This window comes from Corylus avellana, chromosome ca7, assembly GCF_901000735.1.
Source record: "Corylus avellana chromosome ca7, CavTom2PMs-1.0".
Classification (NCBI taxonomy): domain Eukaryota; kingdom Viridiplantae; phylum Streptophyta; class Magnoliopsida; order Fagales; family Betulaceae; genus Corylus; species Corylus avellana.
Window position 1 is genome coordinate 9801072 of NC_081547.1, and position 15234 is coordinate 9816305.

General features: G+C 31.5%; 1 protein-coding gene across 1 annotated transcript; it reads left to right on the plus strand.

The window, feature by feature from the left end:
• Window positions 1–10382: 10382 nt before the first annotated feature.
• Window positions 10383–11576, plus strand: LOC132187844 (uncharacterized). Its single transcript, XM_059602277.1, has one exon. The coding sequence runs from the start codon at window positions 10383–10385 to the stop codon at window positions 11574–11576; it is 1194 nt and encodes a 397-aa protein (XP_059458260.1).
• Window positions 11577–15234: the final 3658 nt, after the last annotated feature.

Below are 15234 nucleotides of genomic sequence, written 5' to 3' on the forward strand. Positions count from 1 at the left end.
TAAATAGTAATACTACAGGTCGTGAACTCTTAAGATAACGGCTCCTCACTCATAAGCATTTTTTTTATTTATTAATTTTTTTTTTTACAAATATAGAAATATTTTAGATTTTTTATTTCGTAAAACTCCTTTTTTTTTTTTTTTTTTTTTTTTAATATGTTCCCACAAGATGAAATTCAAACTAGTGACCTCCGCTTCATTAAGCGTGGTCTCAGACTCCCAGACGATTAAGTTACCTTTTGAAAACTCGTAAACTCCTACTATGTCACACTTGCGGTCAATCAAATCTCAAATTCTCTTTTTTTTTTTTCTTTTTTTTTTTTGACATGTCAACACAAGAGGGGGGAGGGGGATTCGAACTAGTGACCTACACTTCATTAAGTGTGGTCCCAGCCGATTGAGCTACTTCTTGGGACCTTCAAATTCTCTTCTTTAAAAAATAAACAAGTGAAGTCTAGAGACGAATCAAGTAAAATTTTTAAAAACCTCTAAAATTTGTAAAAAAATTCTCATCTATACCCTACGAAACAGACCAAAAGCTTTCTTCATTACACTAAATACAGTGGTTTAGTATTGATTAAATATTCCACGAAACAGAATATTTAAATTAAATATCAGATTAATGGTAAGTTTGAATCTTGATTCCGTCAATTTATTTTCTATTTAAATTAAATATTCTACGTGTTTGGCTTCACATATTAAAAGAAATTTTGAGCTTACACGTAAAGGGAAGCGCTAAAGTATTGATTAAATTTACTTCTTTCTATAAAATTTAAGCTTTTAGGAAAAATAGTGATTTAACTAGATTTGATGCTAACTCGTTTTGTTTTTTTATTTTTTACTTCTTGAGAAAATTCGGGAAATGAAATAAAATTAAAGGTTAAATACTAAAAACCCCATTAGGGTTTGAACTCTTTATTTTTTGTTCCCTAGGTTTTTATTTTTATCACAGGAGGTAACTGAGGTTTTCATAAAGACAGAAATGGTACTTCCGTTAAAATTTCGTCCAAAACTTAACGGAACATCATGTCAACACCAATCACTAGTCACCACGTGTCACTCCAATTATTTTTTTGATTTTTTTAAAAAAAAAAATAAAAAAAAAATTATATTTTTCAAAAAAATAAAAATAAAAATTTTGGGCCATTTGTGGGGTGGCTGGCCACCCCCATCTGGCCATGGGGTGGCTGACCCACCCCCGGTGGGTTTTGGGGTGCGAATTAGACTGAGAATCTTTTTCGCTCGAAGGGCTTGAAAGAATTGGAGTGGATGCAGAGGTTTCTCAGACAATGTTCTGCAGGTTTTGTGAGATTTCTGGGCTTGTGAATTGGGATTTGAGCTCATCTTCTTCTGGGTCTTTTTATTTTTAATTTTTTTCAATATTTTTTTTGAAAAAATATAATTTTTTAATTTTTTTAATTTTTTTTAATCAAAAATAATAATTGGAGTGACACGTGGTGGCTAGTGATTGGTGCTGATGTAGTTAAGTTTTGGACGAAATTTTAACAGATGTACTATTTTCGTCTTTATGAAAACTACAAATGCCTCATGTGATAAAAATAAAAACCTAAAAAGTAAAAAAATAAAGAGTTTAAACCCTAGGAAAATTTTTAGTATTTAACCCTAAAATTAATAGTATTTCATTTTCATGGCTTCTTTTGTCTTGGTTGTCTGTCCCAATCAAAATAAATAAATAAATAAAAATCCTATTCTCTTTTTTGATAATTATGTCATTGAGCGATTGAGGAAAATGAATCAATATTCTGGTAATCAATTTTTCAAATGCTTAAATAGGTATACGAATAAGTAAAATAAGTTGCTAATCCTTGTTTATTACAGTAGTTTGTGAAAGCTGGGGAAATCTTTTTTCCCCCTCAAATATCTTTTTCATCTTTTTGTTTTTAAGCAACTCCTCCCTTGATGAGTCTTTGGGCTTTAATATTTAGGGTTAATAACTTTCTTGGTACTTCGGTTTTAACGTTTTTATTTTCTTCTTCTTAGGTTTCCAAACCAGACAAATCTGGTACCCCACCCATGAGAAAAGACAAAATCAATATCTCTGTTAGTTTCTGTCAGTCCCAATAAACAGAATTTAATGTCATCTCCATTAATATCGTGACACATGTCCTAAAAATTAAAAATAATTAAAAATAAACAAAAATAAAATGAAAATTCTATTGGGTGGCCAGAATTTTCACTCTATTTTTTTAGGTTTAATTTTTAATTTTTAATTTTTAGGATACGTGTCGCAATATTAATGGAGATGGCATGAAATTTCGTTAATTGGGATTGACGAAAACTAATGGAGGTATTGATTTTGTCTTTTCCCATAGGTGAGGTACCAGATTTGTCTGATTTGGAAACATAAGAAAAAAAAATAAAAACGTTAAAACCGAAAGTTATTAACCCTAACGTTTATTCTTTCCACTTTGATGTTCTCCCTTTTTTAATTCAACTATAAAAATCAAACCCAAACAAAATAGAATGGTAAGAAAAAGAGTTAATTATTAAATAATGACACTGAAAAGATACTTCTTGTTATGAATGCATTCATGCATTTGGTGGATGACCATTCAGTTCTATCTCTTGAAATTCTATACATTGATGTCATCTTTTAGAATTCCTATAACATTCATGTAATACATTGATATAGGATTTTGATTCATGTACTACCCTTTCATATTTCTTAACCTCCCATTATGATTCCATGTCTATAAAAATGAATATTGAGTAGTATGTAAAATATATAATAATAGATAAGAATCATACATAGTTCCTAAAGAATTAGTTTCACATATTACAATCTATTTATCTTGTTTTGTTATTTTCTTTAATTTTACAACACGTCATCAGCACGAAACTCTAGCCAATTGTTGTATTATTTTGATCTTCAACATCAGAAGTTATCCGTGAGGTATTCTCAATTTATTGTAAGTTTCTTTAACATTTAGTAATCTTATTATCTATTTTGTTAATTAATATTCTAACATATGCATATTATGATCCATGTGAGATTTATATGAACTAGAATGTTATCATATTAATGCTATAAATATTATGTCTTATAATTTTATATGCCTAAAGCATATAAAAACTGAGTACCTTACGGTAAAGGATCTCTTGACCTTGTAGAATAATTTAAGGGAGAGATACGAGCACCAGAAGACAGTTATCCTCCCAAAAGCTCGTTATGATTGGATGCACCTGAGGTTGCAAGATTTTAAGAGTGTCAGTGACTTTAACTCTGAACTCTTTAAAATCAGCTTAGAATTAAAATTGTGTGGAGAAAAAGTCATTGACATGGATATGTTAGAAAAAACATATACCACATTTCATGCCTCGAATGTGCTCCTGTAGCAGTAATATCGAGAGTGTAATTTCACAAGATATTCTAAACTAATATTTTGTCTTCTAGTAGCTGAGCAAAACAACAAGCTATTAATGAAAAATCATAAATCTCGTCCAACGGGTTCTACACCATTTTCTACAATGAAACTTCATTTCATGGTAATAAAGGAAACCGTGGTCGTGGACGTAGATGTGGTAAAAAATAAAAAATAAAATAAAATTATAGAGGTCAAGGAAAATGTACTCATAATTCTTACAAAAGAAATGTTTCATACCACCAGAAGTGAAACCACACTGAGGCGAAACAAAATGAAAACCAAGGTTTACAGAATAAACCTACAAAGAACTATGAAGATAAATGTTACAAGTGTGGTATGAAAAGACATTGGTCTCGAACCTATCGTACGCCTAAACATTTGGTAGACCTATATCAAGCCTTAATAAAAGAAAAGTGGATTAAAATGAATTTTGTTAATTACAATAATCTTGAAGATTCTTCAATTTTTCTTGATATTCTAAATGGAGAGGGTAACATTCATCTTGTTATTTCTGATTTCTTTGTAGACTCTAACACAAAAATTGATCTTTTGATTGGTGATGAATATATCTACAACAATTGATATGTTTTCATTATGTCTTAATAACAATATGTTTACATTGTCAAATTTAATTGTATATTGTTATTTTCTTTTTGATTAATGAAATTTGTTATATATTTTGTTTATATATATGGAGGCATGGATCATATTGATGGAATGATTAATTTCAAGATGATTGGTAAAGATTTGTGTCTAGCAGACAGTTGTACAACACACACAATTCTTAAAGATAAAAAATATTTTCAATACTTGATATTAAACAAAGCTAGTGTCAATACAATATCAAGTTCATAAAACCTAATCAAAGGCTTTGGAAGAGTGAATATCATATTGCCAAAATGAACGACAATGACGAATATCTTTATATTACTTCAATAATTTTAGGCTAAAAGCTCATATTGGAAAAATGCCTGCCTTTTCTTCCAAGTTGTATTATACAACAATAGGAACAATTAAATCACATGTTGTGATGCACCAGAAGTTTTCTAATCTAAAGATATTTATGCTTTGGCATAATTGTCTTGGACATCCAGGAACAATTATGATGCGTCGAATAATTGAGAACTCCCATAGGCATCTCTTAAAGAACCAGAAGATTCTTTTACCAAGTGATTATCCTTGTACTGCATGTTCTCAAGATAAATTTGTTATCAAATCATCCCCTTCTAAGGAAATTGTTGAATCTCCATAATTTTTATAAAGAATTCAAGGGGATATATGTGAGCCGATTCATCCTCCATGTGGGCCATTTAGATATTTTATAGTTTTAATAGATGCATTATCTGGATGGTCACATGTTTGCTTGCTTTATACTTGTAATGTTGCATTTGCTAGACTTTTTGCTCAAATAATTAGATTACGAGCACAATTTCCTAATTATCCAATTCAATCTACTGGGATGGATAATGCAGATGAATTTACATCTCAAGCATTTTATGACTATTGCATGTCAATTGAAATTAATGTTGAACATCCCGTTGCTCATACTCATACTCAAAATGGCTTAACTTAATCGTTTATTAAACAATTTCAGTTAATTGCTCAACCTTTACTTATGAAAATAAAATTACATGTTTGTGCTTGGGGACATGCAATATTACATGATGTATCATTAGTTCGGATTAGACCAACAACTTACCAAAAATATTCCTCTTTGTAATTTGCATTTGGTCAACCACTAAATATTTTTCATTTTCGTATTTTTTGTTGTGCTGTATATGTTCCAATTGCATCACCTCAACGCACCAAGATGGAACCTCAACGTAGACTTGGAATTTATGTTGGTTTTGATTCTCCTTCTATTATTAGATACATTGAGCCTTTAACTAGTGATACTTTTAAAGCACATTTTGAAAATTGTCATTTTGATGAAAACAAATTCTCATCATTAGGGAAAGAAAGTCATTGCCAGAAGCATGCCAAGAAATCACTTGGAATAATTCAACGTTATCTCATTTTGATCCTCGTACAAATCAATGTGAACTAGAAGTTCAGATGATCATTCATTTGCAGAGTATTGCAAACCAATTGCCGGATGCATTTACTGACAACAATAAAATAATTATATTCTAGAGAAGATAGAAGTCCATGTAGGACAATCAATTAATACAGTAGTAAATGAGTTTAAGGCACACCTGAAGTGTGAAAAACCTATTTGTGCAAAGAATAAGATTCCCTGGAAGAGAAAAGCACAAAGAAATAAAATCAGTGCTCCTGAAGAGGCCTTACCCACAAAACAGGCAACGAAAATTGATCCATCCAAACTTTTTGTACAAAATTCTCCTGGAAAGGAATCCCCTGAAGAGGAACAGGTACCTGAAAATAATGAAATTTCAATAAATTATATAAGTACAAGAGAAATATTGGATAGAAACAAAATTGTTGTCGACAACATATTTTCATTTAAAGTTGCATTTGACATTACCAGAAGTATTAATGATATTGAACCACAAATCGTCGAAGAATGTTGACGTAGAAATGATTGGCCAATGTGGAAGGAAGCAATTCAAGTAGAATTAAACTCACTAGCAAAATGTGAAGTATTTGGACCTGTAGTCCAAACACTTGAAGGTGTATCGCTTGTTGGATACAAGTGGGTATTTGTGCGAAAACGTAATGAGAAAAATGAAATTGTGAGATACGAAGCAAGACTTATTGCACAAGGTTTCCTGCAGAAACTTGGTATTAATTATGAAGAAACATATTCCCCTGTAGTGGATGCAATTACATTTAGATTTTTTATTAGCTTGGTAGTTACAAAAAGTTTAGATATGCGTTTAATGGATGTGGTTACAACATATTTATATGGATTACTTGATAATGACATATATATATATATATATGAAAATCCTTGAAGGATACAAAATGCCTGAAGCATATACTTCCAAATTATGAAGTATTTATTCTATCAAGCTACAAAGATCTTTATATGGGTTTAAGCAATCTGGACACATGTGGTACAATCGGCTTAGTGAATATCTATAGAAAGAAGGATTTGAAAATAATCAAATTTGTCCATGCGTTTTCATTAAGAAATCATAATCTGGATTTGTTATCATTGCAATTTATGTAAATGATTTAAATCTTGTTGGGACTTCAGAATAGCTCATAAAAACTGTCACTTATTTTAAAAAAAAATGAATTTGAGATGAAAGATTTTGGAAATACAAAAGTTTGCCTTGGCTTACAGATTGAACATTTTGCAAATGGAATTCTTGTTCATCAGTCAACATATACATAAAAAGTCATGAAGCACTTTTACAAGGAGAAAGCTCATCATTTGAGTACTCCAATGGTTGTTCGATCACTAGAAGTAACAAAAGACAATTTTCGCCCTTGAAAAGATAATGAAGAAATTCTTGGTCCTAAAGTACCATATCTTAGTGCAATTGGTGCTTTGATGTATCTTGCAAATTGCACACGACCTGATATAGCATTTTCAGTTAATCTACTATCAATATACAGTTCTGCACCAACTCGAAGGCATTGGAATGGGGTCAAACATGTTCTACGTTATCTTCGTGGAACAACTGACATGGGATTATTTTATTCAAAATGTTTAAATTCACAATTAGTTTGATATGCAGATGTGAGTTTTCTTTCTGATCCACATAAAGGTAGATCTTAAACAGGATATCTATTTACATGTGGAAGTACTGTTATTTCATGTAGATCTGTCAAGCAAACACTTGTTGCTACTTCTTCAAATCACTCGGAAATTATTGCAATTCATGAAGCAAGTCGGGAATGCATATGGCTAAGATTAGTAATTCAACACGTTTAAAAAAAGTGTGGCTTATCCACAATCAAAGATAGCCCGACAATATTATATGAAGATAATGTTGCTTGTATCACACAGATCAGAGGATGATATATTAAAGGTGATAGAACCAAATATATTTCACCGAAGTTCTTTTATACACATGAGCTCCAGAAGAGTGGTGATATTGATGTTCAGCAGATACGATCAAGCGACAATTTGTCAGATTTATTTACCAAAACATTACTAACTGCAACATTTAAGAAGTTGGTGAGTAACATTGGAATGCTCCGACTTAAGGATCTTTCATCATAAACAATTGAAGCTCTTCATGCTAATAAAAGGGGTAAAATGATTATGCTGATTGTACTATTTTTCTTTTGCTAAGGTTTTTTTCACTGGGCTTTCTTTTGCACGGTTTTAACGCGGCAGTCCTAAAGCATACGAAGGCACACAAGAATGTTGTACTCTTTTTCCTTCGTCACAGGTTTTTTTCCCATTTGGTTTTCCTTGGCAAAGTTTTAATGAGGCATATTCTTAGTGTATGGTCATCCAAGGGGTGGTGTTATGAATGCATCCATGCATTTGGTGGATGACCATTTAGTTTCATCTCTTGAAATTCTACACATTGATGTCATCTTTTAAAATTCCTATAACATTCATGTAATACATTGATATAGCATTTTGATTAATGTACTACCCTTTTATATTCCTTAACCTCCCATTATAATTTCATGTCTATAAAAAAGAGTATTGAATAGTATGTAAAAGATATAATAATAGAGAATAATCATATATAGTTCCTGAAGAACTAGTTTCACATATTACAATCTATTTATCTTGTCTAGTTATTTTCTTTGATTTTACAACACTTTTCATTAATAATTCAACAATTTTCTTTGTAGATTTTTGGACACCAACCAGAAATTACAATTGGTACTGGCTACAAAGTCTGAAATACTAATCATCTTCAGCACCATCCGTGAAAATTGAGATTACATTTGACACATTCAAAAGTAAAATTATAGCAAAAATTACCACATTTATTACATCGAGGTAGGACGCCTTTGAACTCGTCAACAAAAGTAAGGGAATGTTCGTGCGTGTCAAACTTATAAGTCCTCCCAAATTTCATATATGGATTTTTTCCAAGAACGCAATCCGGATGAGCAAGAAAATCGAGATCTGCACAATAGTAGAACCAATGTTTTGGATATCGTGGTTCTTTACAAATATCATAATAATACTCATCATCATATTCATCTTCAACTTTATAACAAAGTGCAAACGATTGTTTGTACAGTCCGTATTTTATGGTACGTGGCATTGTAGCGCATTTGAAATTCAGAGTAAATTCACAATGAGCACAACTAAAGATTATTCTATCATAATCACAAGAAGTGCACTTTACAGAATTTGATGTGTTGTAGAGAATAAGTCGGTGCTCATGACCTTCATGGTTAAAGACGTCCGACATCAAATTACACTAGGCATCAAGGTTGAAGTTGCATTTATCACAATGGTAGACGAAGCCATTACAATTGCGGTAACAAGCATTTCAAATAAATTACTTATCAACATAAGGTAGCCCTGGTAGGAGAATGAGGGGGTATCGATGAAGTAGGTATAACTTTTTTCGAGGTAATTCAACACAAGATTTGTGAAGAAATAATTTGTATGGAATACAAGTATAAAACGAAGGATGGTAGATAGGCCACATACACTCGTCACATTTTTCTTCATTCTCAAGTTCCTCATCAATAAACTTTAAGTCAATTTCATGACTAAAATGTTTGATTTTCATGGCTATTTCAACTTTGTCCTCTCCTAATTTGGATTTCTTGACAACATTTAGATCTTCCCATTTTAGCGTACTTGTTGATTCAATGGACTCTATATTTTTAGATTCTGGCACAAATGTTTCATCCCACACACTACAAAAAAATAAGGATTTTGTAATGTTTAAATAGTATGGTTTTTTTCTAAACGTCACCTTAGGAGTGACGTGCGAAGAAAAAAAATGTCACCCCTTCTAAGTAGTGGCGAAGCCACATGCTGGCCAGAGGTGGCCGTGGCCCCTCCAAGAAGTTTTTTTTTTAAAAAAAAAAAATTAAATAGGATCCATCAAATTATTGAAAATTTTTTTTTCTTTCTAAATAGGGTCCCTCCATTCTCCCAAAAGTTTCTTTGTTTTTTTCTAAATATAAATAGGGCCCCTCCATTCTCCCAAAAAAAAAAAAAAAATTATATGAAGAATGCGTTGCAGCTGGCCCCTCAGTTTTTTTTTTTTTTTAAAAAAAAAAGTTTATGTTTCTTTTGGTGGCTGGTCTGATATTATTTATTAAAAAAAAATTGTTTTCCCCCCTTTCTCAGAATCTCAATTTCACGCATCTTCCGAGTCTTCTCCCTCTCTCCCCCTCAGTCCCTTTTATTTCTCAAGTCTGCAGAGTGTCTCAATCGCTCTCTCTCTCTCTCTCTCTCACTCTCAGTCTCTCACAAGCAGTAGACGCTTTGGAGATCAGGTGGGTTTTGCATTTTTTGTTCCTTGAAGTTTATTTATGGTTAATTTTATACATTTAACCTTGATTTTTTTTCCCATTAAGGCTTAATGGGTGTCATGTATTTTCATGGCAGAAAATAGGTGGTTACTGGTCAGATTCACAAATTGGATAGGGTCCATTGGGAGCTTGGATTTTTACTAGAAACATTGAGGTAGGTATCCCAAGAATCTGCTTAATTGTTTTTATTCTGATTCCTGAAAGTGTTATATTGCTGTTATGTTATGATATTATTTAGCCTCTTTGGTTCTTTAGGCTTTGATCAAATTAAGAGAAAAAATTGAATAATACATGTTAGTGGTACCCATTAATCATTATAAATAGACATCAATTTGATGTAGAACAATTAAACAATGCGGCAAAAATTGTAGCATAACTGAAAGTCTAAAAGCTTGAAACTGAGCAAAAATTGTTGTTATGTTACTGTTTAGCCTCTTTAGGCTTTGATCAAATTAAGAGAATAAAACATGTTAGTGGTACTACCCATCATAAATAATTGCATTTGTTTTAATGTATATTGGTAATTCGATCGTCTATCTTACGGGATTGTGATTTAACTTGAAAATTTTAGGTTCATGCATCATGTCAAAGTTTAAAACTATTGATTCGTTCTTTAAAATGAAAGAAGCCGACATTTCGAAAAGTAATACACCGTTGGATCTTAATGCCGGAACTTCAAATCCCGATGAACATCATCTTAAATCTTCAAGGGTTGAAGATGAAGAACATCTTTGCGGAGAAGCTCTAATTGCGGAGACACAAGAGGTTTATTTTAAATTATCCACACTTAATGTTGATGAAGTTGATGTTTCTTCTATAGAACGAAATCCAGGATTACATCCTCCGATGTGGGACTATCTAGTCAATCAACGGGATGAAATAAGACAGGCTTATTTGAAACATGGTCCATATCAACTTATTCTTCGAAATGAACAATATCCTCTTTCTAGACTTAAAAATCACCCTCGTCGCTTTCAAGCTTCTTGGTTCACACAATTTTCAACTTGGCTTGAGTATTCTCGTTCTACAGATGCTGCATATTGTCTACCATGTTATCTTTTTTCTATGAAAGCACTTGGACGTCCTAGATGGGATGTATTTACTATAAAGGGATTTAGAAGTTGGAAAAAGGTTCATAATGGAAAAAATTGTGCCTTTTTGACTCATATTGGGGAGGATTCTTGTTCACCTCATAATAATGCTGTGAAATATTATGAGGATTTGCGAAATCAAGCACAACATATTGATAAAGTATTGAATGCACAAAGTACCGAACAAATTCTAAATAATCAACTTCGTGTGAAAACTTCTATTGATGTTGCTAGGTGGCTTGCATTTCAAGGATGTGCTTTTAAAGGTCATGATGAGACTCTTGATTCAATAAATCGAAGTAATTTTCTTGAGATGATTCAATTTTTGGTATCATATAATGAGAAAGTTACAAGTGTTGTTTTGGAAAATGCTCCACAATCTGCAAAGTATACTTCACATACAATTCAAAAGGAGATTTTGCATGTCATTGCAAGTAAAGTGCGAGATAAAATTCGTGAAGATATTGGAAACTCTAAATTTTACATTATTGTTGATGAAGCACGAGATGAGTATAAGAGAGAACAAATGGCTATTGTTTTGAGATTTGTTGACAAAGATGGTTTTATACAAGAACGTTTATTTGATATAATTCATGTTAAAGACACATCGGCATTGACTCTAAAGAATGGAATATCTGATGTTCTCTCTTGTTATCGCCTTAATATTCAAAATATCCGTGGACAAGGATATGATGGTGCTAGTAACATGCGTGGTGAATAGAAAGGATTGCAAGCATTATTTCTTAATGATTGTCCTTGTGCATACTAAATTCATTGTTTTGCTCATCGATTACAATTAGTATTAGTTGTTGCATCTAGAGATGTGGATTATGTTCATGTGTTCTTCACAAATTTGAATTTTATTATCAATGTGGCCAGTGCTTTATGTAAACGTCATGATCTACTACAAGCTATTCATGCAACACAAATTGCACATATGCAAGCTATTGGTGAGCTTTGAAACTGGAAAATGAGCTAACCAAATTGGCACTTTGAAAGGAGCTGGTGATTCTCGTTGGGGTTCTCATTTTAATTCTATTTGTAGCATAATAAGGATGTTTGATGCTACTTGTATAGTGCTTGAAGATGTTCAAAGAGAATGAGGTACTTACTCTCAACGAGAAGATGCTAAGGCTGCTTATAAAATGCTTATATCATTCGAGTTCATATTTATTTTACATTTAATGAATGAACTCATGGGCATTACTGATGTTCTTTGTCAAGTTTTGCAGCAAAAATCTCTAGACATTTTGAATGCTATTCATTCAGTTTCTATTGCAAAAAAATTTATCCAAAAGTTGAGAGATGATGGTTGGGATAATTTGCTTGAGAACATTGTCTCTTTCTGCAAGAAATCTGAAATTAACATTCCGGATTTAAGTGTTCGTTATATTGAAGGTCGATGTCGTAATCAAAAGAATCACATTACAGTGGAGCATCATTATCATTTTGACATATTCAATACTACTATCGACTTTCAATTACAAGAACTTGATAGTAGGTTTGGTGAAAAGATGATGGAACTTTTGATATTTAGCTTTGCTTTGGATACAAAAGATGCTTATAAATCCTTCAAAATTGACAATATATGTATCCTTGCAGATAAGTATTATCCTCTTGATTTTTCTGAACAAGAGAAAATTTGTCTTCCATTGTAAAATTATGCCAAGGATTGGCAAAGACAGAAAAATCAAAGACATACTATCTTATTGATAGATGAATTCGTCTTATTTTGACTCTTCTAGTGTCTACAACAACTACCGAACGAGTATTTGCAGCAATGAAAATTGTTAAAACATGACTACACAACAAAATGGATGATGATTTTCTTGCAAATAGTTTAGTTATTTATATTGAAAGGAAAATTGCTGAGAGCTTCGATTTAGATTTGATACTTGGTGATTTTGTACTTCTAAAAGACCGTAAAATACAGTTCTAGACACTTTTTAGTATTTCTATCTTTTTGATATAGTGCCGACATATTATATTTCTAATATATTAATTTGAGCACATATTTATGAACTTTTATAGATATTTTTTTGTAATGCCATATATTATGTGAATTACCAAATTTTCAGTGTAAAAAAAATTTTTAGGACATGAAATTTTTTTTTTATGGTCCCTACATTCTAAAACGCATGGCTCCGCCACTGCTTCTAAGGGTGACGTTTTACACGTGACACGTCGTCCTAGGGGTGACATGTGGAAAGTGGGTCACACGTCACCCCTAGGACAACGTGTGGCCTACTTTCCACGTCCCCCTAGAGGGCGACGTGTGGAAAATGGGTCACACGTCACCACCAGGGGTGATGTGTGAACACATCGTCCACACCTAGGGGGCGACGCGTGTTTACACATCACCCTTGGAGGTGACGTGTGAACCATGCCACACGTCACATCCCCCGTGCACGCATGGGCATGCGCTCCCCCCACCATCTGCAAACCTGCTTCTCCTCTCCTTTGTTTTGTTCTTTCTCCTTCTTCGATCTTCTCTTCTTCTTTTCTTCCTCTCATCTCCGTCACTCCTCTCTCCGGCTAGCAAACTACTCGTCCCTCGGCCGACGTACACTGCACATACCTAGGTAAGAATTTAATTTTAATATTGTATTTTATTTATTTGCATATATTTGTCCATATATATTAATTAATTTCTTTGTTTTTTTTTTTAATTAATTCAAAATATAAGAATAATAATATTCTTAGATTTTAGAGTTCATGAACATGGAATGCTAGCAATATATATTATTAGATTTTTTTTTTTTTTTTTTTGCATGCATATATATTATTGTTTTTTAAAAAATCATGTTTAAATTGGTAATATTTAATATATAGTTGTTAGATTGATTTTTTCATTTTGGTGTTTAGATTTTAGATTAATTGTTGGTTGTGTTTGTAGATATTTAGAATACGTTCTGTCATATAGAGGATTCTAAAGTTTTAGCCTCTGCTACATTTCGGCCAGCAAGTTCTAGTTGGCCGAATTTTTTTATTTTTCTTGGCTTTTTTTTTTTATTATTATTTTTTTTTCTTTCTCTTTGCTTGCTGGCTTATTAAATTTAATGGTCAATTCACAATCAAGTTTGAATTTCATGGACAGATTTGGCAATTAAAAGATAATACTTATTTATTTTTTTATTTTTTTAAAACGAAGAAATTATATGTTATGTTAGATCCCCTAATTAATTATGGTACAATTTTAGATCCCCTAATTAGGGTACAATTTTAGATCCCCTAATTGTGTTATAGAAAACGGGAAACAAGCCACTTCATTATACAAAATGTGTAGGTTTAAATTTAGATGCAATTTCTATATATGTTTAACTTTAGTGAAAATGTCTAGGTTTAAATGTAGACAAAATGAGTACGTAGGTGGAAAATTGCTTTATATGAATGTATGCATGCATATTGAGTTTTTAATTGTGTTTAATTTGTACTTGATTCTGTAATTATAAAAACACTCTTAAATATACTTAAGAATGTTATAATGTCATGAGATTGCTGGTTAATCATATCATATATATATATATATATATATATATATATATAAAAGCCGAGTTTTGATGTAGAGAGTGCTTAGAATTGCGACACGTGTTCATATCAGAATTGCGACACGTGTCCATATTTATTAAAAATCTTAAATTTTATTTTCTATGATTAATTTATTAAAAGATTTGCCATGTCCATATTTTTTAACTGCTGTTTTATTTTGTATCATTAATTTATTAAAAGATTTGCGACATTAAAAGATTTGCGACATTAATTTATTAAAAGATTTGCAGGTTCAAAATTTTATTTATTTTATTTTGTATCATTAATTTATTAAAGGATTTGCAGCCGAGTTTTGACGTAGAGAGTGCTTAGAATTGCGACACGTGTCCATATTTATTAAAAATCTTAAATTTTATTTTGTATGATTAATTTATTAAAAGATTTGCCATGTCCATATTTTTTAATTGCTGTTTTATTTTGTATCATTAATTTATTAAAAGATTTGCGACATTAATTTATTAAAAGATTTGCAGGTTCAAAATTTTATTTATTTTATTTTGTATCATTAATTTATTAAAAGATTTGCAGGTTCAAAATTTTGTTTTTTTTGTTCAGCATGTATGAACCGGAAATTTATTAAAAGATTTGCGACATTAATCAATTAAAAGATTTGCAGGTTCAAAATTTTATTTATTTTATTTTGTATCATTAATTTATTAAAAGATTTGCGGGTTCAAAATTTTGTTTTTTTTGTTCAGTATGTATGAACCGGAACCGGTTAAAAAAATTGAACCGGTTCAGTTTGACGCCGTTTCTTCCTTCTCTCTAACGACGGAAACAACGTTCTCTCTAAGGTATGCTCTCTGTTTTTCTTTTCTTCCAATAAGATT

Coding starts and splice junctions, on each gene's coding strand:
- LOC132187844 (XM_059602277.1), top strand. CDS start 10,383: ATGAAAGAAGCCGACATTTCGAAAAGTAATACACCGTTGGATCTTAAT.